Source organism: Sceloporus occidentalis, unplaced genomic scaffold (genome assembly GCF_023333645.1).
Source record: "Sceloporus occidentalis isolate IW3139 unplaced genomic scaffold, rSceOcc1.0.p SCAF_3, whole genome shotgun sequence".
Classification (NCBI taxonomy): domain Eukaryota; kingdom Metazoa; phylum Chordata; class Lepidosauria; order Squamata; family Phrynosomatidae; genus Sceloporus; species Sceloporus occidentalis.
The window spans coordinates 221,420,326-221,447,709 of record NW_028316983.1 but is presented as its reverse complement, the minus strand read 5'-3'; the positions used below and the strand labels follow the sequence as shown (position 1 = coordinate 221,447,709).

General features: G+C 40.1%; 1 protein-coding gene across 2 annotated transcripts in view; it reads right to left on the bottom strand.

The window, feature by feature from the left end:
* LOC149317537 (sperm-associated antigen 1-like) overlaps positions 1-27,384 on the bottom strand; it is a 62,288-nt gene that overhangs the window by 8,954 nt on the left and 25,950 nt on the right. For both annotated transcript variants that reach the window (XM_089517717.1, XM_089517718.1), the window contains 7 exons: positions 26,365-26,781; positions 25,889-25,988; positions 20,979-21,131; positions 8,906-9,081; positions 6,132-6,273; positions 5,631-5,757; positions 3,030-3,188 (listed from right to left, as the gene is read on the bottom strand). In XM_089517717.1, the coding sequence (XP_089373843.1) occupies positions 3,030-3,188; positions 5,631-5,757; positions 6,132-6,273; positions 8,906-9,081; positions 20,979-21,131; positions 25,889-25,988; positions 26,365-26,781 (1,274 nt within the window). The remainder of the gene's footprint in view (positions 1-3,029; positions 3,189-5,630; positions 5,758-6,131; positions 6,274-8,905; positions 9,082-20,978; positions 21,132-25,888; positions 25,989-26,364; positions 26,782-27,384) is intronic.

The following is a 27,384-nucleotide window of genomic DNA, read 5'->3' as shown; positions in this document are numbered from 1 at the left end:
GAGGCACTGAGACTGTGCTCGGAGGCCCTTTATGCCGGGTTTTGGCGTCGGCATCGTGGTCTTGATTGACCCAATGTCAGGAGACGGAGCAGGTACTGGCCTCGACTATAGCGGAGGCACTGAGACCGTGCTCGGAGACCCTTTACGCTGGGTTTTGGAGGCGGCGAGGATGAGCAAGCCCGCTGCTTGAGCTTTTTCGTACAGCGCAGCCTTCAATGTCCGGCCCCGCTTCAGGGTCCGGTGGACATTGCCGTTGGCCATGGGGATTTTAACCCCGCACTTTGTGCTCCTCCTAAAGGAGGCCATGGCAAGAGAAGTCCGTTAGGTCAGAGAAGCGGTCAAGCCGAAGGAGAGTCCAAACGAATGGACAAAGAGATTCCAATGTAAGAGCAAGCGAAATGCTAGCGAAGTTCCTCGAGCTGCTTAGCGCGGCGGAATGAAGGAACTGAAGAGGAGTGGGCCACCAGGGGCCTTATATATGGGTGGGCGGGGCTACTGCCAAAAAGTTGCAGAAAGATACATTGCTTTCTGCCTGGAGATTCCAGAAGTTTCCGAGGATTGCTGCACAGGCGCAGAATAAACCCATTTGTGTGATTCGCAGAGACCACGAAGAAGAAGCAGATTTCACCACTTCTCTAAGTAATAGGTTCCACTGTTGAACTGCTCTTAATGTCAAGACGTTCCTTTCAATGGTCAAATTAAATCTATTCTCCTGTAACTTAAAACCATTAGATCCAATCCTGCCCTCTGGGTCACTAAAGAATAAACCAGCACCCTCCTCTCTGTGACACCCCTTTAGATAGAGTGCAATAATACTACCCCTGAGTCTTCTCTACCCGAAGCTGAATATGTCCAACTCCCTCAACTGTTTCTCATACAGTGGGCCCTCCCCTTACGCGGGGGATCCGTTCTGGATCCCCCTGCGTAAGGGAAAATCTGCCTATGCTCGAGCCCCATAGGAAATAATGAGGTGTGTGCATGTGGCAGCGCAGTGCGTGCGAGCCATAGGCGCACGCACCATTGTTTTACTCCCCGTGCAGCTTCCACATAACCTGGAAGACGCATAAAATGCATCCATGAATGGTGCCGGCACACTGTATTTTGTTGTTCATACCTCTTATTATCATTCTCGCCTTACTCTGAACCTGATCCAACCTGTCTATAGTCTTAAAATGAGGTGCCCAGAACCAAGACCAGTTCTCCAGATGAGGTCTGACTAGTGCAGAATGTAGTGGGACTATTATTTCCCTCCACTTGAAAACTACGGTTCTATTAATGCAAGCTAAAATACTATTTACCTTCTTTGTTGCAGCATCACATTGCTGGGATCATATTCAACTTAAGTTCAACAATAATTCCAAGGTCCTTTTCACATGTACTACTGTTAAGCTAAGTATTTCCAATCCTATGCATCTGGTTTTTGTGGCCTACATGTAGGGTTTTGTATTTGTCTCTGCTGAATTTCATTCCATTAATTTCAGGACAATTTTCTATTTTTTTCTAGATTCTTTGGAATTCTGTTCCTATCTTCCAATGTGTTAGGAGCTATTCCTCTGCAAATTTGATTAGGATGCTCTAGCTCACCATATAATAATGATAAAAATATTGATGATTGTTGGCCTCAGGACAGAACCCTGTGGCACAATCAAAACTTCTGTTGTTGTTTCCAAATTATGGGAACCCTATTGTGTTTTGCTGGTTTTTAAATTATTTATTTATTTCACTTATATCCTGCCTTTCTCTCAAAATGGGATCCAAGTCAGCTTACAATAATTAAAAAAAGGAGAGAGATCTAACTGAAACATTAATTTACAAAAAGTTAAAAAGGAATTAAACATCAGCATTATTAAAACATGATTAAAACAGCTAAAACACTAAAAAAATCTTAACATATAAAACACAGTTTCTCTCTCTACACACACCACTTCACACACTGCAACTTCATAGGTAAAATTAAAAATCCTGCCTAAATAGCAATTTCTTCAATTGCCGGTGGAAAGGCAGGAGGCAAGGGGCCAACTCAAAGCCTGGGAGCAGCCACAAAGAAGACTCTCTCCCGAGTCTTCACTAACCATGCCTGTGAGGGTGGCAAAATGGCAAAAAACCCCTCACCTGCAGATCTCAATGCACACCCTGGTTTATATAAGGAGATATAGTCCTTCAAAAGGCCTGGACCCCAGCCATGTAAAGCTTTAAAGGTCAAAACCAGTACTTTGAATTCTGCCTGGAAACAGACTGGTAGTCGATGTAGCTGTTTCAACAATGGGGGGAGGGTCATATAAGCCCTGTAACCAGCCCTGCTCAACAGCCTGACTGCAACATTTTGGACCTGCTGAAGTTTCTAAACAGTTTTCAAAGGCGGTTGGTTTTTGTTTTGTTTTTTAAGATTTCTTCAGAGGAGTATGCCATTACTTTCCTCTTAGGATGAAAGAACATGATTTGTCAAAGGTCACCCAGTGTGTTTCAGTGGCCAAGTGGGGATTCGAAACCTGGTCTCTCAGAGTCCTAGTCCAACATTTAAACCAATATACCATACTACTCCCCATCCCTTTTCTTTTGTGCCATATCCTTTTAGACTGTAAACCTGATAGCAGGGAATGTCTTGTTTCTATTTGTTTAAACCTTCTCTCAGAGTTTTTACAGCTAAAAACCAGAAATATGTGCAATTAGTCAGTTAATGGGATTCTGAATATGAATACTGAACAGGAAATGACCAGTGAGCTGCCTTTGTTAACATCAATGTGGTATAATATGTGGAACCAAGTCAGCTGATAACTAGCAACCATGTTAGTAAAAGTAGCAACAAAAGGATCCTTTTAGTGGAGTATGATCCAAAACCTGCAAGATGTGAAATAGTTGGGTTACTTATCAATGCCCTGTTTCCTCAAAACAAAGAACTTCTATGTACAACTTGACCAAAAGAACTTGAGAGTTGTTAACTAAAGCTGAGAGCATGATTTAAACTTGGCATAGTGATCTCAGACCCTTTTGGGTCTCTCTGCTTTAAAAACAAAACTAAAACTAAATACCTCTTGGATTTCAATTGTTTTCCTTTGCTTTTGTTTGTTGGTTATAACATTTTTGAGTTTAAGCAACCGAGTAGTTTCTTGCAGTTCCGTCTTTGCTTCATCGATACTTGGATTTATTAGAAGAACTTTATTCAGGTCATCAATACTAGCTTTGTAGTCCTGAAATTTAGGGGGGAAATGGCCATCAAAACTAAAGTTTCAAAATACACAATGAAATGAAAGCATACATCACAGATATTGTTACATATATGTAGCTACATTTCCTGATCCAGCTCCCCAAACCTACCTTAACAGCCATCAGCTGCACTGAATGGCAAGAGTTTTGTTCTGCTGGTAATCCAGGTGCAGCAGAATGACATTTCCAGCCCCCTCCTGCCCGTGATCTGCAGTGTGATGAGGAATTGCCATAGGAGTCCTACTTCTGCCTTCACACTGCAGACTGCTGGGTGGCGAGGCTGGAAATGTCACCCTGCTGCACCCTGATCACCAGCAGAACCGACCTCTCGGTGCAATGCAGGCTGTTAATGGTAGGTTTATGGACCGTGGCAATAGTACTACCACTATAAACATGAACACGAGAGAGTCACAAATGTATAAGTCTAGCTTATTTATTTGTAACTGCTTGGTCAATAGTTGCAAATGCTTAGAAGAAAAGACATGGTAATAAGAGTTTGGGCTAAAATTATTGCATTTATTGTTGCGTGCCTTCGCAGCATTTCTGTCTTATGGTGACCTTATCAAGGGGATTTCTTGTCAAGAGTTGTTCAGAAAGGGTTTGCTTTTGCCTTCCTCTGAGGCGGCATCGGTGTGACTTGCCCAAGGTCATACAGTGGGTTTCCACAGCTGAGTGGAGATTCGAACCCTGGACTCCAGACTCATAGTCCAGCACTCAAACCACTAGACGATGCTGGCTCTACTGCATTTATACAAAAGGTGTTGCCAAATGTTAGGCTGCCATCTGTGTCCAGTAAGACACTTTTTATGTTTTCAGGCATCTCCCAGTATGGTGAGGGAATTGCTGCCAAACAATTTTCCCCCCAATTGTTCTCATGACTGAACAAAAATTTGGTAATCACAACATGATTCTAAGTATCTCTTTCCCTTAGTCTGAAGTGGGAGAAGCATCTGCTTACTTCACAGAGGCAACTTCTATAATGATAAGTTTAAATCAGGAATAGGAATTCTGAATTATCCAGTTGTTATTGACCAGGAGCTCTAATAAGTCTTAACCAGCACAGCCAATGATGAACAAAGCTGGGAGTGCAATTCAACAGTATCTGCTGGGCACAATTCCCATCCCTGGTTTCAATCTTTTAATCTGTTTCATGCACTGTTGCCAACCAGCATCACATTCCCAGAGAATCAAATGTTTTAGGGCAGCATATAATAAGTACTGTAATAAATAAGAAGCCCTGGTGGCACAGTGGTTAAATGCCGAAACTGCAGCCACAACATTGTGAGTTCAATCCCAGGGCTCCAAGGCTGACTCATCCTTTTGTAAGTCGGTAAAATGAGTATCCAGCTTGTTGGGGGCAACTGGCCTACAGATTGTAAACCACTGAATTCACTATTAAGAAGTATACAAATGTAAATGCTATTGCTAAATAACTAAAAATTGTATTAAAATGCTATAAAATGACTGACTAGGCTGAACTGCAATTAAATAACTTTAATCATTGTTAAGCCTAACTACGACTACTACTATTACTTCTTCTCTTCCTTATTTCTTACTCGCCTCTCCCTGTGGATTGAAGTGGAGAACAACAACAAATAACACAACACATAATATCAGTTAAAAGATATTTTAAAACCATATTAAGGCACGATTTATTTGTTTGATTCAACATTTTAAAGTTTTCCTTTCCCAAGGCAAGTGGGTTTTAATTGGATACATTTGCATGTAAACATACAAATCCTTTTCTACTACTCTTTTTTGGTACAATGTACTGTCTGCTTGCTACACCCATCTACTCCTGGCCTGCTGGCTGGCTGTGAATAGAGGGAGTTCTTTCAGTGCTACTGGGTGACCCTACAAGCAGGGGCAAAGGACCTTCCCTACCATGTTAGGGATAAGAGGAAGGAATCGCATGCTGTTAAACCTAGGGAGTCAGCAACACTTTCCATCTTCCAGCACTGCACTTGGTGGGTGGCTAATAAAACTCCAGTAACACAGTCAGACAGAAAAAACCACCCTGTTCAAGTACTGTTTCTTTCATTTGCCCAAAGGGCAATGCTACATAGCAATGTACCTAGATTTACAGTGTCTTCTCACTCACCTCTTGATAAGAGAAAATGGCAATGAAGACACCACTGCTGTCAATAGATCTTGGAACAGTCCTGTGCTGTCAAGATACCCTGCCAGTGGAGGTGTTAAGACTTGGTAGTATTTACCAAAAGTATCACTCAAGTTTATATTCCTTGTTATCATGCTGCTTCACCCAACATGTCCCACCCCTCCCCATATATAGTTAATGTTTATGGTTTGGGGTTTGTTTACACATCCCCTTATATTGCAAGCTTCAGTTACATAACTGCTAAATATATGTGATAATCAATAAACAGCAATTGCAAGTTAACAGGCATGTTACTCCCTAGCCTTACCTCTAATCCTTTGTATGCTAGAGCTCTTCTATATAAAGCTTTTATATTAGAATCATCTGTCTGAAGAACATAATCGCAGTCCTTTTTGGCTTCTTCATATTGAGACAATTTCAAGCAACAAAGGGCTCTAATACAATACAGTAGGAGGGAAAAAAATCAGACACAGCACTGTTAAGCACATATAACCTCTGCACTCATCCAGTCCGAGAACAAATTATCACACTGCATACAGCCTACGTGTTATCAATGGCTACGCCGTTTAATTTTCATATAAACTGGATGGAAAGCCAGTGTGGGGATCATGAGCCCAGATGACGATCATTATTTCTGCATAAGAAAGACATCTTTGTATATAAGTATGGACCTACATATAACAGTAACACTGGAAGTAGTTTTCAACCACAAAAATGATGGATCTTAGAAAATAATTTCCAATAAATTTAATAACTAATCCTGTTGATTGAAATGAAAATAGGTTCCAGATTCTGGAGATTTTCTTACCTGTTAGTGTAAATGGTCAGTTCCTGGGAATTTAACTTCATACACTCATTGTACTTTTTCAGTGCTTCTTCATAGTTACCCTTTTTCACAAATTCATTTCCCTGCTTCTTAAGAATCTTGAACATCTCTTCTGAATTTCCACCTGTTTCCCAAAACAGATAAAGAGATGCCCATTCACTAATGGCAACTTTGACCCCAACTTTTGTGGGGGCCCTTGGCCCCTAACCCCCATGAATGTGGAGGGGTGACTGTATTGCTGAACCAGTTTTGCCCCATTCAAAAACCAAGACTGGTATTCACAGACTATGTGTCTCTTCACTCCTGAAAGCAAACATGAAGAACATACCATGGGCTCTTGGTACTTGCTGGGCTTTGGTTCCAGGACAAATCTCCCCACCCTTCACATTCGCAGGTTTCAGATTTGTGGTTTGGAATGTTCTGAACTTTGTAGCTGCTGCTTGACATGACCAATCTCTTCACCCCGCTCCTCCTCACCCTTCCTCTCAGTCAGCCAAAACCAATCCTTTTATAAGGGGGGGGGGTGTTGTTATATTGATGTAATATTGTGTGTGGATGTTTAAATTATTAGCTGCTTTGATTGTTTTTACAGCGGGGTATAAATAAGTTTTATTTATTTTAACACTGTACATTCACTTGCTTTGCCAAGTGAGTCTTTTGGGGAGTCTTCCCAGGTTGCAGGTGCCTCAACAGTAAGAGAAACCACCACAGGTTGAGTTGTGTCTGATCAGAATGGGGTGGATGGTTCACCCTTGTCCTTCTAATGTGTCTTCTTTTTGTGCCTCTTTCAATAACTCCAACTCAAAAGATTTCCTCGGTGTTGGAGGATGAGTACAAGTCATACAGGTATCAGAATTTCCACAAGCAGCCTTGAGTGTGGTAGTGATGGTACATGCCACCAACTGCTCCATGTCAAGTAGCAGATGGGACTGAACTGGACTTTGGAAATCATTTGGTATCAGTACCAGCAGCTGTTAACAGATGGTCTGCTTTTGCAGCAGCATTCATCTCAATAGAGGCACATGGCATTGCTGGAGTTGGAGGCTGAAGGGCCTGCTTATAAAGCAGCACTTTAAATGCAGCTCCCTTTTATTGCATGCTTGTGATATAAAGGTAGAACACCCAAACAATTTAGACACGCTGTCCATCCCAGCCAGGTAGCTTGGAAAAGGAAGAAGTTCAAGCCTTGAGAGTGAACATGGCTTTGACAGCCAAATGCTAGATGGGAAGAGAAATCCAACATGGCAAAGCTGATATCTAAGTGGTCAAAGGCCAAAGCAAAATTGAAAGTGAAGCAATGAAGAATGGTTCCTCATGAAGCTGCTATAGTGGCAGACAAAAAGGAACGGGTGGTTTCGGTGGGAAGCCCCTTGTATAAAGTTGCCGGAGGTGGGTGGGGCTACTGGCAAGGGAAGGACTTAAAAGCCTCGGTGCTCGCCTCCAGACCATCACTCCTCCAGCCGAAAGAGGGAAGAGGGAATATGCACTCGCCTCCTTCTTCCACAATTCCAATAATTTAATTTATTTCACTCTGAGAAGAAAGTTTATTGTGTGTTAATGCTAATGGAAGTATAGGGATAATGGTTTTTACTTGTTATCTATTATTGTTTTTTTATACTGTATTATGATTTTTGCTGTCAGGAGAGAGTTGTAAGAGTTAGTTAGATTCATATGTTGTATTTTAATTATTATTATATCGTTGTATTTTGGATTCTGTATCTCGTATTGTTATGTCTAGTATCTTGGATTATGTTTACTTTAAGACTATAAATTAGCTAATTATTGTTTATTTCAGGATTGGAATGGGGGTGTGAAGGAATTAATTTGCATTTTTAATTGATTTGTTATGTTACTTGCTATGTATTTTGTATTGAATTTGATATACATTTGTATTGCTATTTTTTATTGAAATTGTTATTTGTTATGTATTTTTGCTATTGTTGTAACCCGGCCAGATTTTACGCGATTGGGCGGGCTATAAATAAATCATTATTATTATTATTATTATTATTACTGTCAAAAGGCTTCTACTGGATTCTAGAAGGTTCTGAACAATGCTTTTCACAGGCACGGGATAATCTCATTTGTGTGAAGCACAGAGACCATGAGGAAAAATTTATAGCATAAAGTTAAAAAATGTCCTTTCCTGATGTTACATTCAACTGCCACTCACTATGTAACAATAAAATTTACAGACTCAGAGGTGGCAGTGGGCTATGATTCTAGCATCTTTGGACTATATATATCACAGATTATCTAATCCACTGCAAAGTTTTGTTTCAAATTCCTTCATGTACATTTTATTGTGAGCCATAATCAGAACACAGAATACACCTTACTGACAGTGTATGACAAATATTTTAGGCCTGTGTTGTTAATCTTAATTGTCCCTGCAGATAATGGATGAGCTGGAAATAATCCTGTATAAACACCCAAACACTGTGTCCATCAAACCTTTCCAATTTTTACTTGTAAATGCTGTTTAAACCTTTGGAATATGCCAGAAGCTACTCCAAAAAAATTCTGATATTCTAGATATGTCTTGGTGAGAGTCTTTTTGGCACAAAAGCCTGCAGCGAAAGAGAATCTCGAGAATCTCCCAGTACATTTAATACATGGAAACTATATACACACCTCTCTGTAAACAGATCAACATTTTCAGAATGATGAGTGCTTTTTTTCAATAAATGTTTACTATCAGTACTACTTACAGATATTTACATATGTGTTACATTGCATTGCACTTCAATACGTACTAGAAATCTGTGATTTTTGACCGCCATGCCTGGGTGAAGTTTTATCCAGTTTTGTCTCTGAAGTCACGTTTCCTCCATCCCACCAATGTAATTGGGCAGATACAGGAACAACAGGAATCGGGGACAGCTTTTCTCGCCAATTTGGGCCATCCTGATCTATTAACATTCTTGTTATCCTAAAAAACAACAAGAAGTTTTCCCACAGATTGTAATCACATTTTTATACTGTAATACACTCATTATTTTTACAGAGGAAAAGTTTTAAAAATAAGAAAATTTATATAGTATTTAGTTAAATTTTAATCTTTATAGTTTTTTAAAAAAATATTACACATATGCGCTCTTTGCTTAGAAAGGACACAGCCTTTAAATGGTCCCTTCAATCTATATTCGAATATATTTAAGTACAAACTTAAAAGCTGCACTGTTTATCTCACTGAACCCAGCACTGACCACTAACTGGGGGAATTTACAAATCAGTTCTGAGATAAGATTCCCCTCTTGTTTAGTATGCCTAGAGAATTTCACCAGATATAGGTGGGAATTTTGTCACATTAAAAAAAAAAAAAAAATCAGAATTTAACAACATCCAGAAAGTGAGAAAGCACAACTGATGGACTTTCCCATCTCTATCGACTGGGAAGAATTTCAGTTTTAATCTGAATTTATTCAAATGAGAATGCAGTAAAAAGCAAAGGTGACAGATTTGATCGTCTCTACATTTTACTAGCATTTTAAAAGAAACTCAGTAGCTGCAGTGTTGGAAACCAATTTGACATCCCCTGAAAGAATATTTTCAAATCTTAATATATAGATATATACATTCAATTTAGCTTAATTCTATAGTTTATATATTCTGTAATCCAGAATATATAATCTAGAAACAAATACTTTGCAAGCGAAAATGAATTACCAGCAGGAAGTGGAGAAGGAGGAGGAAGAGAAGGAAGTAGCTGAAATAAGGAGATAGGTTGCCAGGAAGGGATGAGTAATAAGCAGTGAAGCAAAAAGCATACATAAGACCTAGAAAGGAGGAAAAAGTCATCTTGTTAAGAACAACAAAACAGAAGGCGTCCTAAAGAACAAGCAAGCAAGAAAAGAGTATTTTGGCAGTTCTGTAATTGTGTAAATGTGAGCATAAAATTATGTCATGTACGTTACACATTATTTATTTCAAATGACATTTAAAAATATTACTACTCATAGCATTTTTAAAAAGATAACTATGGGGCAAAATAGATGGGCGGGAGGGCCTTTCCAAAAACAGATTGGGGCTGCTGCAAACAATCCACCTTGAAGCCAGCCGAAAAAGGAGTGGTAAAGATCCACTCCTTTTTTGGCTGGGGAAAAGGCACTTTTTCTCACCCCACTGCGGCCCGGTGGCAGCTTCAAGCCACTCCAACAGCATGCAGCGTATAAACACTGTGCCACCAGAGCACCTTAAAGCCACCCACATCTGGCCTGACTTCCAGACGGCTTCAGGGCAGCATTGGGAGCATGCGGCATATAAATGCCGTGCTCCCAAGCCACCCGGACGGAGGTTTTAAAGGGCCGTCTGTTCCAGCCCTATGTTAGTTTTCCTGCATATAAAAGAGTAGATGGGAGAAAAAATAAGAATGTTATGTTTAAGACTAACAGATTTATTTTAACATCTGCTTTTGTGGATTATGATCCACTTCCTTAGTGTATCTCAGAAACTGATTGCAATCCAGAAAAGCGTATAGTAAAATGAAATTGAAAGTGTTAGTTTCCTTTCGTCTTTTTTGTTTCTCCTGTCTTTCCCCCCACTTTTTACAGCAAAGGCTGATTTTTTTTTCTCTGATTATGTTAAGGTAAGACTCAAACATAATCAACTAAAATGTTTTTTTCAGCTTTTGCTATAAGAAGTAGAAAAAAGATGGGAGAAAGAAAGAAAGATGAAAGAAGACTTTGAGACTATAAGACTCAGAGAGCCAGCATGATGTAGTGGTTTGAATGTTGCACTAGGATTCCAGGAGACCAGGGTTCAAAAATCCTTGGTCAGCCATGGGAACCCACTGACTGACCTTGGGCAAGTCACCCTCTGTCAGCTTCAGAGGAAGGCAAAGGAAAATCTCTGGAAAATCTTGCCAAGAAAACCGCATAAATTCATGTTAGAGCTGCCACAAGTCAGAAATGACTTGAAGGCACACGATAACAAGGACTCAAACATACCATGCACTTTTCTAAACATAATGAATGTAATTAATGTTTTGTATCTCTCTAAATATCATAAGATAAATTTCAAGTATCTTAGACATGCAACCATATACTTCTGACAATAGATAGATTCAGGCTACATCCACACTGTAGAAAAAAAATCCAGGTTGACAGTTTAACTGCCATATCTCAAGGCTATAGAACTCTGGGAACTGTAGTTTTGTGAGACATTTAGTTTGCTCTGTCAGAGAGTTCCAGTGCCACAACAAATTACAATTCCCAGAATTCTCTAGCACTGAGCCATGGTAGTTAAAGAGGTGTAAACCTAGATTATTTCTGCAGAGCAGATGTAGCCTTAGTTCTAGGATTCAAGGAAAATCCTTGCTGAAGTATTCACATACACCCCTTTTGACTTCCACATTTTGTTGTATTACATCCCAGAAATGAAATGGATTTGTTTTTTTCATCACTTGTACACAAGATACTCAACACTGTAAAGGAAAATATTTTTGTTTGTTGTTAATTGCCATCAAGTCAACTTTGATTTATGGTGACCTTCAAGTCATACTGTCACTAGGTCTTGTTCACTCAGGGCCATGGCTTTCTCTATCCATCTTTTCATACTAGCTCCTACCTTACCATTATTGTCATTTCTACTGACTCGTCTTCTCATGATTTGTTCAAAGTATAAGAATCTCAGTTAAGTCATCTTGGCTTTTAGGGACAATTCAAAATTGATTTGCTCTAGGACCCCTTTATGTATTTGTAATTTTAGCAGTTCATGGTTTCTATAGAATTTTCTCTAGTACCACATTTCAAATGAGTTGATTTTCTTCCTATCAGCCTTCTTCACTGTCCAGCTTTCATAAACATAGATAGAAACTGGAAATACAATGGCATGGACAATCCTAATTTTAGTACTTAATGATTCATCTGTAAACCTCTGGATCTTGTCTAGTTCCTTCACTGCTGCCCATAAAAGTCCTACTTTTCTTCTAATTTCTTGACTGCAATCTCTATTCTGATTAGTGAACAACTCAAGTTATGGAAAACCCTTAACAATTTCAATGTCTTCATTGTCTACTTTAAAGTTATGTAAATCATTTATGGTTATTTAATTTTATTTTTAATATTCAGCTGTAAACCTGCCTTTGCAGTTTTTTCCTTGACTTTCCTCAGCAATTATGCCAAGTCATCTCTATTTTCTGCCAGCAGTACCGTGTCATGTGCATATCTTAAATTGTTGATGTTTCTTCCTTGAATTTTAACCCCTCCTTCCTCTGATTCTAATCTCACTTTGTATATCATCTGTTCAGTGTAATGTTAAAATAGGATGATAAACTGCAGCTCTGGTTGTCCCTTTGCCAAGTGGGAACCATTCTGCTTCTCCATATTCTGTCTTGAGGGTAGCCTCTTGTTCTGAGTATAGTTTATACATTAGGACAATCAAATGTTGTGGCAAAGCCATTTCTTTAAAAGCAATCCATGGTTATTCATGATTTACACAGTCAAAGGCTGTGCTATAATTTATGAAGCACAGGCTGATTTTCATTTGAAATTCTTTGATGTACTACATTATCCAAAGTATATTTGCAATATGATCCCTGGTGTCTCTTCGTAGTGCCCAAAAAGTTCAGTACACAAAACCAAACTTGCACTTGTTGATTGAATAAATATTTATTCCCTTGAGGCAATACTTTGTATAGTGATACAGACTAACAACTATTTTTAACCATATACAAGTGTTCTTTCATATTTCAATAAACATCTCCCAGTCATTCTACAAAATTCTGCCATTTACAAATATATATTTGGCAGCTTTGAATTTGTTTTTATTGTTTGTTTCTTGCTGTTGCTGGAGAAAAGCTGAATTTCAGAAAGAATCACAATATATTCCAGTTTTTTTTTTTTTTTTTTTTGTCTTAGAGATGGTGGAGTAGGCCTAAGGCAGAAAATTTCTGTCTGAGAGCTCCCATCTTCTATACCCATCAACAGTTTGTTGTTGTTGTTGTTGTTGTTGTTGTTGTTGTTGTGTGCCTCTGAGTTGTTTCTGACATACGGCAACCATAAGCCAAGCATATCACAGGGTTTTCATGGCAAGTTTTGTTCAGAAGGTTTTGCCTCTGGTTTCCTCTGCGGCTGAGTGTGATATGCCCAAGGGCATCCAGTGGATTTCCACTGCTGAGCAAGGATTTGAACCCTGGTCTCCAGAGACATAGTCCAACACTCAAACCACAACACACAGTGGCTCTTACCCATCAACAGTACCTCAACTCACTGCTGACCTGAACGCACAGACAAATCATGTAGGAATCCCTTCAAGCAGCCTAATCATTATGAGTTTTAAACAATAAGCAGCAATTCTGAATCAGGCTTAGAATTTGGGATCCGGTGAAGCTCCATGATGACAGCAAAATCAAATAGTCTAAAAAACCCGGTCCTCCACTTTTGTGCCTACAGTATTATTATCATCATCATCATCATCATCATCCTCCTCCTCCTTTATTTATAAAGCGCTGTAAATTTACACAGCGCTGTACATACAATCTTTTTTATTGGACGGTTCCCTGCCCTCAGGCTTACAATCTAAAAAGACACAACACAAAGGGAGTGGTGGTGGGGAAGTGGCCTCTCTAGTAGGATAATACATCTAAAATACATAGCAATACAGGAAATGATTCAATAAAACAGACAACAAAAGAACATCAAATAGCAAGTGACAATTACGCAATGCCTGGGAACGCTGCCCTGAACAGGATGGTCTTCAACTCCGTTTTGAAGCTGGTTAAAGAAGTGATGGCTCTTGCTCGTGGGGGAAGAAGGCTCCAGGAGTGAAGGGCAGTGAGTGAAAAGGGGCGAATGCAAGATGGGGCAGAGGAAATCCTGGGCTGGGACAGCAGACCTTGACTACCAGAATGGAGTGCCCTAGTGGGAAGGTGAGGAGAAATAAGGCCTGATAAGTAAGGAGGGGCCAGCCCTTGGAGGGCTTTAAACATTGACAGCAGGAGCTTATACTGAATGCAGAAAGGGAGGGGGAGCCAGTGAAGGGATGCCAACACAGGAGAGATATGGTCAGAGCGGTGGGCAGATGTGATAATGTGTGCAGCTGAATGCTGGACAGAAATTAAAGGACGGAGGTGAGAAAGAGGAAGCCCAGTCAGGAGGATGTTACAGTAATCAAGTCGTGAGACCACTAGGGCATGGACCAGGATCTTGGCAGTAGAGGCGGAGAGATAACTCAGGGCGCAATATTGTCTCCTATGCTGTTTAACATTTACATGAAGCCGCTGGGAAAAATCATCCGAAGACATGGGGCAGGATGTTATCAGTACGCTGATGACACCCAAATATATTTCTCTATGTCTCAAACTGATGCAGTGTCTATGGATGGCATCTCTCCTCTGAATGCCTGTCTTGGGGCGGTAATGGACTGGATGGGGGAAAACCGACTCAAGCTGAATCCAGGTAAGACGGAGGTACTTGTTATAGGAAACCCAAGCCCAGGTATGGAATTATGTCAGCCAGTTCTGGATGGGGTCACACTTCCCCTGAAAGACTCTGTCCGCAGCTTGGGGGTGCTCCTTGACTCGTCGCTTCACCTGACAGCTCAGGTAGATGCAACAGTCAGGAGCACATGTTATCAGCTTCGGCTGATACGCCAGCTGCACCCCTTCCTGGAGCAGGGAGCCCTTGAAACAGTTGTACATGCGCTGGTCACCTCTCGATTGGACTTCTGTAATGCGCTCTACATGGGGCTACCCTTGTGCCAAGTTCAGAAACTTCAACTCGTACAAAATATGGCAGCCAGGTTAATTACAGGTACTCGTCGTACCGATCACATAACACCGGTTTTGAAATCCCTTCACTGGCTGCCAATTAGTTTCTGGGCAAGGTACAAGGTGTTGGTGATTATCTTCAAAGCCCTACATGGCTTGGGTCCAGAATACTTAAAAGATCGCCTACTTCCATACTGTCTGTCCCGCACTCTAAGGTCCTCGGGGAAGAATCTACTTCAGCCAATAAAATCTAGGCTAACTTCAGTCACCCAGAGGGCCTTTTCCATTGCAGCTCCGAAGCTATGGAATGACCTGTCGAAGGAGATCCGTGACATTTCTACTCTTACAGCCTTTAAGAAGGCTCTTAAGACAGATCTCTCCCGGCAGGCCTTCCCTACCTAGTTCTACCTTCCCATTTACTGTGACTTATGTCACTCTGTCCACCAATTCTTCTCTTAAATTTAATGAGAAGAATTAAATTAAAATTAATTAAAATAAAATCCTTGCCTCAAGAAGAAGAGCCCTCCCTCCATGACATCATCATCAGACCTGGGAGGAAATTAAAAAGAGAGGCCCAACTTCCATCAGGCCTAACTGTGAATGTACTCACTTCGCTCTCTTTAATTTTATTGTATTTTATTTATTTATTGTATTGTATTTTATTTTATTATCTTTATTTTTACTGTTGTAACCCACCTGGATTCCTTGTGATTGGGCGGGCTATAAATAAATCATCATCATCATCATCATTATTATTATTATTATTATTATTAGGTCAGATTTTGGCAATATTGTATAAAAAGAATCTACAAGCCTTGGCTGTGATCTGGATCTGAGGGATACATGACAGAGAAGAATCAAAGATAAAACCAAGACTGCGGGCTTGCTGAACTGGTTGAATAGAAATGTTGTCCACCGAGACAGAAAAGGAGTGTTGAAGGGTGGACTTAGGAGGAAAGACAAGAAGCTCCGTCTTGGACATGTTGAGCTTCAAATGCTAATGGCACATCCACTGCGAGACAGCTGTGAGGCAAGGCGAGACTTGCTGTTCAAGCCTTGGAGAAAGGTCAGGGGTGGAAAGATACAACTGGGTGTCATTGGCATACAGATGGTAGGAAAAACCAAAAGAGCTAATGAGTTTACCTAAGGACTGTGTGTAGAGAGAAAACAGAAGGGGACCCAGAACAGAGCCCTGGGGAACTCCAACAGATAAGGGGACAGGAGATAAAGTCTGACCACCTGCAACCACTGCAAAAGATCTGTCTGACAAATAAGATCTAAACCAGTCGAGAACAGAGTCTGAGAACCCAACGTCAGAGAGCATGTTGACTAGGAGACAGTGATCAATGGTGTCAAAGGCTGCAGACAAATCAAGAAGGATGAGAACAGAGTAAAGGCCATTAGCCTTGGCCCGTAAAAGGTCATTCGAGATCATAGTGAGAGCTGTTTCTGTAGAATGCCTTGGGTGGAAACCAGACTGAAAGGGATCAAGAATGGAGTTGGCTTCAAGAAACTTGAGACAGCGAGAATAAACAACCCGCTCCAAAACCTTAGAAAGAAAGGGAAGAAGAGAAATCGGACGATAGCTAGACAAAGAGGAGGGGTCAACAGAAGGTTTTTTCAGAATTGGGGAAATGAGAGCATGTTTGAAGTCTGAAGGGAAGGAGCCTGTAGAGAGAGAGAGATTGAAGATATGGAGAAGCGAGGGCAGAAAAGAGGGAGCTATAGAAATTAGAAGACAAGTAGGAATTGGATCAAGAGAACAGGTTGCAGGTTTGCAAGAGTTCAGAAGTGTAGAGAGTTCATCCAAAGAAGCAGGAGGAAACACAGAAAATATTTTAGGCGAGGGTGAAAGAAGATTATGAGCAGAAGAAGAATCGGGAGGGACTATCTCAGAATGAATAGTGGTAATCTTTGAGACGAAATAATTAGCAAAGTCATTAGGAGAGAATGATGAAGAGACAGGAGGAGAGAGAGATTTAAGCAAAGAGTTGAAGATGGAGAACAAACACTGCGGGCGCCTCTCATTGGCGGAGATCAATGATTTGTAATAAGTTTGTTTAGCCATAGACAGGGCATGTGAGAAGGAAGAAAGAACAAATTTGTAATGAATAAAATCAGCCCACTGTTTTTGTAACAGCTGAAGTTTCTAAACACTTTTCAAAGAGAATCATACCGAACATGGTCTAACAATATGACTTGGATGTAACTAGAGTGTTTATGACAGTGGCCAATTCTGCCAATAAGAAAGGACACTTGTCTGACAGCTGCAAAAATACTTATGGCCACAATCATGAGCACTCTCAAATTATAAATCTGGACTTTCAAAAGAACCAACACTCTGTATAAAACAGGCTGTAACAATGCACTACCTTTCTTGCAAACAGCACTTGTGTCTTATTTGCATTAGCTTTCTACCAGATCCCTTCCTTTCACTGATTTAAGACTCCAGATCAGGACCTCCATGATTTCACCAGAATTTCATGATAATGACACTGTACTGGATGTCATTAGGCTTTGATAACATTTCTCCCAAATCTCTGAACCATCTCTCACAGTGGCTATCTGAAGATGTTGAAAAATTAGGGTGACAAGACAGAATCTTGAAGAATTTTGCAAGCCAAGAGCCACAAAGCTGAGCAGTTGTCCACCAATACTGCCTTAGGAACCTACCTTCCAGAACTGATTGGAAAATTGTGCTCTTCATCCAAGCTAATCATCCCATAAAGATACTGTGGCCAGTGTTATCGAACACCACTAACAGATAGATGGAGCAAAAGGATACTGTCTTCCTGTCTAATTCCTTATGGAAGTAATCTCTCAGGACAATCTAGGCAGTCTCTGTCAAAAAAATTATGCCAGAACCTCATAGAAAAGATCCTGAAAACCCTGTATTTGGATTACTACAATACAATGAACCACTTCATCAAATATGGTATAACGGATAAAGACCAACAACAGTCCAAACTGGTGGAACTCAGAATGACCTTTTCTGTAAACACCTTGTAATGGATTTCTTTAGGATATTCAGCATGCTGCCTTCTTTCAAAGAAACAGCCATCCAACCAGCCTTCCCAATCTTGGCTGCATTAATTAACTAGGATAGGAAAAGTCATGAAGCTCTTGTGCACATCCTAAAGTCTAAAAGTATCTATAATAATAAGGCAAATAGCATCCATACATTATTACTCTGGAATTACTGAGTTTATTGTGGAATATAATTTGGAGTATATTAATGTGTTTACTCCTGGGAATCTCCTCCTGCTTCTGCCTGAGCTGTATGGGACCTCCTAGAGATCATCCACTATCTCAACTGTCATCACCCATTAATTTGAATTCTCCTTTCACACTAACACAATGGGACATTGCTGGTATTCTCATCACTTAGTGTGCACTGCGCTCTCATCTCTGTCGCTGCAGAGAGCAACACACAGACTGAATGAAGCCATGTGAAGCTTATGAGATAAATATTTTTAAAGGAAAGACTTTATTCTATGCAAGACACCTACATTAACAAAAAAGCATCTGTCTTCATGAAGGGCACCTTCCCTTTAGGTCCACTTATAGAAGTTACAAAATAGATCATTTCAGCCACAGTCAGTAAAATAATCAAAAGTGCCTGACACAACTAGTTGAATTTGTTCCCTATTCTACTCACAGTACCAAAGGTGAGGAAATGAGAAAACAAAGTCTCATATTTAAATCAGCAAGGTCGAATTGTCTTAAAAGCCTTTTTAGGCTAATACTCTGTGAGCACATGGGTGGAATAGAGGGAATGAAATGAGGAGGATGCAACATTTTACATCCATCAAATAAGAAGAAGTAAAGATTAATCATGCTTAGTCTAAACAACAGTAAATGAAGCACACTAGGGTATAAAGCAGCTACTGGGCAGCAGCAGTAGTGGTGGGTGACAATGGTGAAGGATTTTTCAGAGACAACAGCAGTGACACCATAGCTAATGCATGTTAATATTGCACAGAGGGAAGCAATGGTGAACCCCCCTACTAGAATCTCTCACCAAGAAAACCCTATGATGAAGAAATCCAAAGTGAAACAAGCATTAGGGATAAAACACAAACAAAGTGCTAAAATAGGCAGAGAAGGAAAATCAATAAGGATGGGGTCAAGGGCACAATAGGACTCAACCAGAATGGAAGACAAACAGTATATGTGCTCAGAAATGAAAACAATGTCCAGAGGTGTACTACACATGGAATGTGAAATACATAAGTCAAGGGAAGCTAGACATATTAAAAAAAGAAATGGGAAGCATAAACATAGCAATACTTAGGATGAGCAAGCAAAAAAGGATAGGAATGGGACATTTGAGTCAGATAATTACACAGTGTTCTGCTCCAGAAAAGAAAAAATAAGACATGGGTGATATTAATAGTGAGGAGAGATGTAACAAAATCAGTTAAAGGATATAATTTAAACCCAGATCGAATCATAGCATTAAATAAATAAATAAATAAATAAATATAAAAAGAATCAACATTATCATAAGTCTATGCACCAACTGCAAATGCAAAGGAAGAGGAAATTGAGAGATTCTGTGATGAAGTCCAGGAAGAAAATGATAATACATCAAAATAGGATTTTTTGTTAATCATAGGTGATTGGAATGCTAATGTTGGAAGATGGGAAGAATTAAAGATTGTAGGAAAATTGGGGCTAGAATCAAGAAAGGAAGCAGAAGATCGACCGATAAAGAGTTTTGCAAAGCCAATTCATCTCAAATCACTTCTTCATACAACCAGAAAGGAGACTGTATACATGGAGATTATCAGACAGTCAATACAAAACTCAGCTAGACTATACAGTCGGGAGCAGAATCCTTCGTCTCTGGGGAAATCTCTACCAAATCTCTACCTTTCCATGCAGAAGACAAGAATTCTAATGAATTGTCAAGTATTGGTATGTCCATGTTTACAGAACCAAATCAAATTCTTCAGAGCATAATACTATGTAAGTTAAGGAAAAGTTATTTATTTAAATTGACAAGAATTTCTAAAATTCCTACTTCTGCATAGAATCAAATTATTTTATTTCAGATAGTCTCAAAACTATTGCACACAGAATGAACCTGGCAACGTCCACAGCAGGATAACCACAAAGCTTGATGCCGTCCCTTCTGAAAACAGATTAGGACTGTGGTGAACACGCACCGTGGCCCCAATATGCCTTGGAGCCAGCTGAAAAAGGAGCAGCAAAGAGCCACCCCTTTTTGGGCCAGCAAAAAGCCATCTTTTCCCGCCCTGCCACAGTCCATGGGCAGCTTCAAGCTGCTCTGGCAGCATGTAGCATGTAAACACCACACTGCTGGAGTGCCTGGAAACTGGCTCATATCTGAGTGCCGGCACCAATTCCAGGTGTCTTGGGGGTGTGCAGCATGTGTAAGCCAGCTTTTCATGCCGGTTTGTTTCACTCCTACGTTTGACCAGCTAATCACATGATTATGTCACAATTGTTCCAGACTAAGAGGCTGACACTTACCATGAATTGTTATTCTTGGATGACTGAAGAAACAATATATACACACGTGAGTTATTTCGTTGCATAAGTCACCAAGGCAGCGATCCAAAGCTCTTTTCAGTTCTCTCCCCCTTTTGTTTGTTGGGATATAGAGTCACAAGGAAAATGTACAATGTGGGTTTTAATAGTAACCAGGCATTAAAGGGTTACTGTGAGCCATATTGATTAGGCATTTAAACAGGAAGTGACATCAAAAAGATAGTCAACAAGTGCTGTAGAATGCTGCCAGTCTGAAAAGTCACTCAGGCAGGGTGGCTGGATCCTTTGTGACACCAGAGGGAGAGGCATTTTTTCTTTTTTATTAATCCCTTCTGAATTATTTGCAACCACTGCTATTTATCCAAATGTTTTATAATAATCAATAATTAAAACTAAAAAGAAACAAAAGGGAACAGATGTAAAACCTCAGCTACAAGGCAAGGAATTTTTTTTAAAAAAAATGAAGAAAGGGAGAGAAGAGTTATTAACAAATAAAACTGAAAAGAACTTGGGTTGGCACAAGGGAATAACCCACATGTGTATGGACCCGTCCTCCAGAGACTGGCATGTAACTATTTTGTATCAATATTATAAATATTTACCTGTTCACACTGTCATTTGCTACCTGGATTCCACTATCTATTTGTAGTAATGTTTTAAAATCAACATATGCTTGGCGATATCGTTCCATAGACTCATAGGCCATTGCTCGACGCAGGAGAGGTTTGAGAGAATATGGATGAAGTTCCAGTGCACTAAAGAAAAATGGCCAGAAGTTAGTAAAATGTACTGTAAGGAAGGGAGGAAATACAGGAAAACATATAACTTAAAAGACATTAATAAACACACATCTGATTTTTATCTTGGACCTACCCTAAAATAAAATAAGCTTACATGGTAGAATAGTATGGTTTATACCAGATGATCTATTACTATTTATTACATTCTGTTTACATTGGGGCATATTCAAAAAGCCTATTAATCAGATGGCCAAGGAAGAGATTTAAATCTAGTAATACTTACTAGCCGATCAGTAACCTAGAGGATTAATGTTTTTTCTTCTTAAAGTAGCACCTACATTTCTATCTCACAATGGAAGCTGTAAAACATCTGATACACACACACACAAATATATAGGTACATAATGGTAATCTAACAGGCAGATTATTAATTCTTGTATGGGTGCTAGTGGCCTATTACACCTGTAAACTACTTGGGCCAATAATCTTATAAATGGCATTACTACTATTTATCAAGACATACTGGAAGCTATACAGTACTTCCACATCTAACTACTCACACACAGTTCATCTTATGCGACAAGCCCTGCAACTATCCATAAATGCATTAGCTTGGATCACAAGATGCCTAGCATGAATGAAAAAAGAACACTTGCTTGTTCAAGTCAATCTTGATAAAGCCCTGTCGTACAAGCTGAATTCCATTCAATTTTCTCTGGATCTAGGCCGTTATTTTTAAACTCATAACTTTCAAGCTTCAGAGACTTCTATTTAGCAGTGACAGTGCAAGATGGAGGCCTCTGTTGGGGGAGACAAGACGGCTGCCCCCATGTGAGCTTAAAAGATGGCTGCCGCCCGCTGCGTGACCAAGATGGTTGCTGCCAGTCATGTGGGTGAAAAAGCCACCTTCAGTCACGTGGCCAAAATGACCGCTGTCGGTCATGTGGCCAAGATGGCCACCGCCATGGGAAGGGGCCATGTGGAAGGTGGCACTTGCCTCCGGAGCAAAATGAGTCCCGCCGCTGGATCCTGGGACCCGGAGCTCACTGGGAAGGATTTCCCCTGAAAAGCAGGGGGGAGTGGGTCAGTCGGGCTAGCCCAGATGATGGTGGGGGAGGGCTGGGGGGCTAGCTGGGGTCCGCTGTGCTAGGCGGGAGGGAGAGGTCGGCCCAAGAAAAACGCTGGAGAGAGGAGGAAGAAGACCCCGACCCTGAGTCCTCCCAGCCCTGGGAGCCCCCACTGAATGGAGAGGCGATGCCAGCAAACTCGGAACCAGGCCCCAATCGATCTGGGGAGGGGGACGCAGCAGGAGCGGCAAGGGAAGCCAGCAGGAAGGTCTTAATAAGAGGCAGCCTCCTGGGCAAAAATGGCCTTGATAAAGTCAGAGAAATCTGGGGATTATCTGAGGGCCTGGAAGGAAAAGGCTGTACTAACCCCTGGTCCACCCAACTCAGCGGTTGCCGGCCTGGCCTCCAGCACACCCAGCCCTGCACGGGTTGGGTGGGGCCCCCGAGTCTTGGCAGCAATGTGGAGGGCAGATCCCTCCCCTGGCTGTGACTCTCTCGTGGTCTCCCTGGTTGGCTGCTCGGTCTGAATGGAGGACTGGGAGAGGAGCAAGCTCTCCACTGCCTCAGCAGCCTCCTCTACAGAGGCCTATCCATAGCCTCAGGCAGAAAGGGAAAGCAAGGATAGAGGGAAGAAGAAGAAGGCCAGGGATCTCAGAAATCTGAAGAGGAATAAAATCCAAAGAGCAAAATCCAAAACGTCCTGCTAGGAGCAGATGCAGGAAGTAGACTGGCTCTCTGAGAGAGGGGGTAGCCCCTCCCATAGGAGGGACCAGGCGTGGCCTTATCTGCTTTTGTCTTCCTCTGCCTGCCAAGTTGAAGAGCCCTCCCCCCGACCTCCATCTTGAGGGGAGAGAAGCAGAGTTTTTTTTTTTTGTTACTTGCTTTGTTGTTGTATATTCATATGTATGCTGTAAACCGCTTTGATCGTAGGAAAAGCGGTATACAAATAAATCATATTATTATTATTATTATTATTATTATTCCTGCCTCTAGGAGCAATGGGAGGAGCTACCCATTATTCAGGAGGATGAGACCTTGTCTGCTGGGAAATATTATTCTTTATAAGGGAAGAATTCTTAACACTACAATCAGGGTATGAGTTAAATAAGACAGTCTTGTCAACAAGATAAACTGAATTCTGCTGCTTCTATAAACTGATCATTTTAAAACTTAAAAAATTCACTTGGTTTCCATAAGTTATCCAGTGTGGGGTAGCCTTAAAAAGCAAACTCTGGCCAATGGAAATTCATTCAACCAACTCTCTGTTACAGCCTTCCCACAACTTGTAATCTACCTACATAATTTAAACCAAGAGTGGGCAATTGTGAACCACCAGATATTTTTGGTCTAGAACTCCCATCAGTCCTAATAAATACAGCCAATTATGGAAATTATGGAAGTTACAGTCCCAGAACAATTAACCACCCTTAGTTTAAACAAAGCAGAAATTCTCAGAAGATTGAATTCTGTTGCCAATTACACCTGAATAGTATGATCTAGAATTAGGGCCAATAGACTTTGGCTGCATCTGCACTGCAGAAATAATCCAGTTTGATACCACTTTAACTGCCATGGCTCCATACTATGGAAGTCTGGGAACTGTAGTTTGTTATGGCACCACAGCTTTGCTCTCCTCCCAGGGGGTCCTCTCAAAGCTCTGTTCTGGTACCACAACAAATTACACTTCCCAGAATTCCACAGCACTGAACCATGGCAGTTAAAGTGATGTCAAGATGGATTATTTCTGCAGTGCAGATGCAGTCCTAGTTTCCTCAAAAAAAGACAAGGGCTGCTGTATCTTGCTCATGTGCACATGAGCATCCATACAATGCCCAGGTGTATTCCAACAGTCTCTCAATAGCTGGAAGGGTGTAGTTACATCTAGGGCACATACGCTACACAAGGAGATGCTGGATGCTTACTTCCACAAAGCCTAAAAGTGTATTTGTGCAGGTGTAACCAGAGTTTATCAGGATTCTCTCCCAAGAGTTCAGATTCCACATATCTCTGCCTCTGTTGCATCACTGTCCCCATAACAAGTAGAGAGCCAGGCACCAGGAGCTTCCCCCTCAGCAGCTTCACTTGCTCAACAATAATAGCAATAGCAAGTACATTTATTAATTATTATTATTATTATTATTATTATTATTATTAATAGAGCACTGTAGATTTGCATTTTGTAGATTTCTATACCACTTATCAGTGCACTTAATTACTCCCTAAGTGGTTTACAATGTATAAGCTAATTGCCCCTAACAAGCTGGGTACTCATTTTAGCAACCTACGGAAGGATGCAAGGCTGAGTCAACCCTGGGCCCATGGATGGTATTGAACTCACAACTTTGTGGTTTGTGAGTGAGTGGCTGTAGTACTGGCATTTAACCACTGTGCCACTAGGGCTCACTGGGTCCATTCAAAGCATAACTAAATATGGCTCAAGACCAGTGAACAATATCTGGAGTATGAACTTCAGCAGTTTCATCCTGTTAACAGCTTTACCACCCGGGAACTCACTGAAATGAAGAAAAGATGTTTTCAGCTAAGTTTCTCTCTCAGTGCTGTCTAAACAGGTCAGCCTTATAAAACTTCCAAAGAAGATTAAACTCTCTGTCCACTCTGCTCCATAAAGAGATAAGAGTAAGATTTCTTTATAGCTGATAGATTCATAAGACAGCAGAAGCTGGTCCACCAGAAAATCTCCCTAGTTAGTTTGTATTTCTAATTGTCTAGGACCAAAATAACAATGTATTACCTATCTCAGATATCTGACACTGAAAGATCATATGAAGTTGCTTATCAATGATAAACTATGACTGGTATCTTGTTCAGGAGTTACAAGATTGCAAACGGATTTATAATCTGATAACTTCTAGAATTCTTGTTAACAACAAAATGTGAGCCCAAACCTATATCTTTTTACAGGAGCACTGAGATTAGCGGTTGTGGCAGGACCCAAAGGGGTCTCTCCAGTTGTTTTCCCTTCACCCTGATCTGAAGCACCTCTGTAACCTTGTTGTCTACCTGGCTGAAAAGTTAAGATTTTGGTGGTGACATCATGAGACATAGCTACAACAACTGAGACCCACTGTCATAGTTACTTCTAAGGATGCAGGATCTCAGCTTGAATTTCACATGCATAGTTTGAGAATTATGGAGTCTTAATTTCATCCAAAATACTTACTAAATCAGAAGAATGTTCAATATTAAACATTCTAATCTAGTATATTTAACAGCTAGTAATATTACAGGTATATTCTAGGAGAAAGATTAATACAGTATATTCTAGGAGAAAGAAGGGATTAAATGCAAGTTCATGCTGCACCATAGGAAGGATGTGTGTCTGGTTTCTTGAACTACTGTAACACAATTATAATCATGTCATAAATTTGGTGCAATTACTTGTAAATTTTCTGGATAAAATCAAACTTCATTTTATCTATCCAATATGAAATCTATGTATAAATAAGTATAGAAATATACATACTATTCAGTAATATACCTGCTTTCTTTTTATATTTAAATATAACTTAAGAGAAATAGTCACTGCCTTACTGCTTCTCTCCTACTTGGTTAAAAAGGAAGTGATTCACAACATATTTAAACAGAACATGTACAACATTAATAGGTGTTACACCTTCCAAACTATTTAAGGCAATAAAAACCAATTCTAATGCTATCATAATTATGGGGTGTGTTGTTATTTACCTGTTACAGTCCTGAATGCAGTCAGTACAGTTTCCTTCTTTTAAATAACATGCTGCTCTGTTTGAATACAAAATACTTAGATCCTCTGGACTTTGGATTCCTAAAATTATATATGATTATAATGAAAATGGATTGCTGAAATAAATAGTTATTAACATAAATAAATGCTTTATTAAATTCCAAGATAAACTGTAGCAGTGCAGCTTTGCTGATGAAACAAAGCTTCAGGGATATTTTCATTATTCAGTACAGAACACAAAAATACATTATACTGTTTTGATATGCAACCATATCTCAGTTACTCTAATAGCTAAATAAAAAAATCTGTTCTACTTGGCAATTTTTTCAACAACTGCTTATGTATTACACGTTTTCAATAAAAATTGCTCTAGGCACAAAACAAATAGACAAAGATCTGTGCTTTTTAAAATTTCCATAAAGGCAATTACACAGTTCTATGAGGACTTGGAACTCACCTGAACTGATTACATTTTCAATTGCTTCTGAATACTTGATGATGGCTTCTCCAAACTGCCCATTCTTATATAATTCATTTCCTTCAGCTTTCAGTGTTGCTGCAGTAGGAGGAAGCAAGGTAGGTCTGCTTGTTCCAGCTGAGGATGATTCTGCAACCTTCGTTTTTTCTTCTCTGTTTTCACTATTATTTTTGCCACTGCTCAAATAGCCATTTACTTTACTTTCACAATCTTGCAAAACATGTTCTTTCTTTTTTTCAGGAAAACCTTTTTTACTATTCTCTGAAGGGTCTCTGGTCTTCTGAGCATCCTTATGTTCTGATTTACAACCATCTCCTTTGCTGGGGAACTTCTTTTGTGCATTCCCCATGTCAGTCTTCTCACTTGTGATATCTCCTCCCACTAGCACAGCCGCTTCTATAAGGAAGTTAATCTGCTTGGTTAGTGTTTGCATCATCAGAAGGAACTATTGTACAAGCAAAGGAGGGGTGGACTAAAAGAATGCAACAGCATATTTGTAAGACAAGCTAGCTTACTGAAAGGTAATTAACCCAAGATGTGCTCCCAGAAAGCATGGCATAAAAAGAACCTATCAACAATTCTCACAATAGAGTGAGAATAAAATTTATAAACCAGGGTTGCTGGTTTTTTTAAAGTATCAGAATGTCTTCTTCAGAACAGTATACAATTCACCTTGAAATTAACATTTTAAATGCTGGATGCTCAAATGAAAAAGCTGCTGATTAGTAAACCTGAGCGCAATTAGGTTTCAGGTCACAATTATTATCTCTATAAAAGATACAAAAAGTTATTTGGAACCATAATATATAATGTATCAAAACACATACTGCTTCCAAGTCCTCCAAACAACGACTGAGGATAATTTTTTCATCTATTATTTCATTCCTGTGTAAATAATTCATGAGGGCCTAAATAGCTCAAAGGCTCCAGATCTCATCTGAACTTGGAAGCTAAGCAGAGTCAGCTCTGGTTAGTACTTAGATGGGAGACTGCTAACAA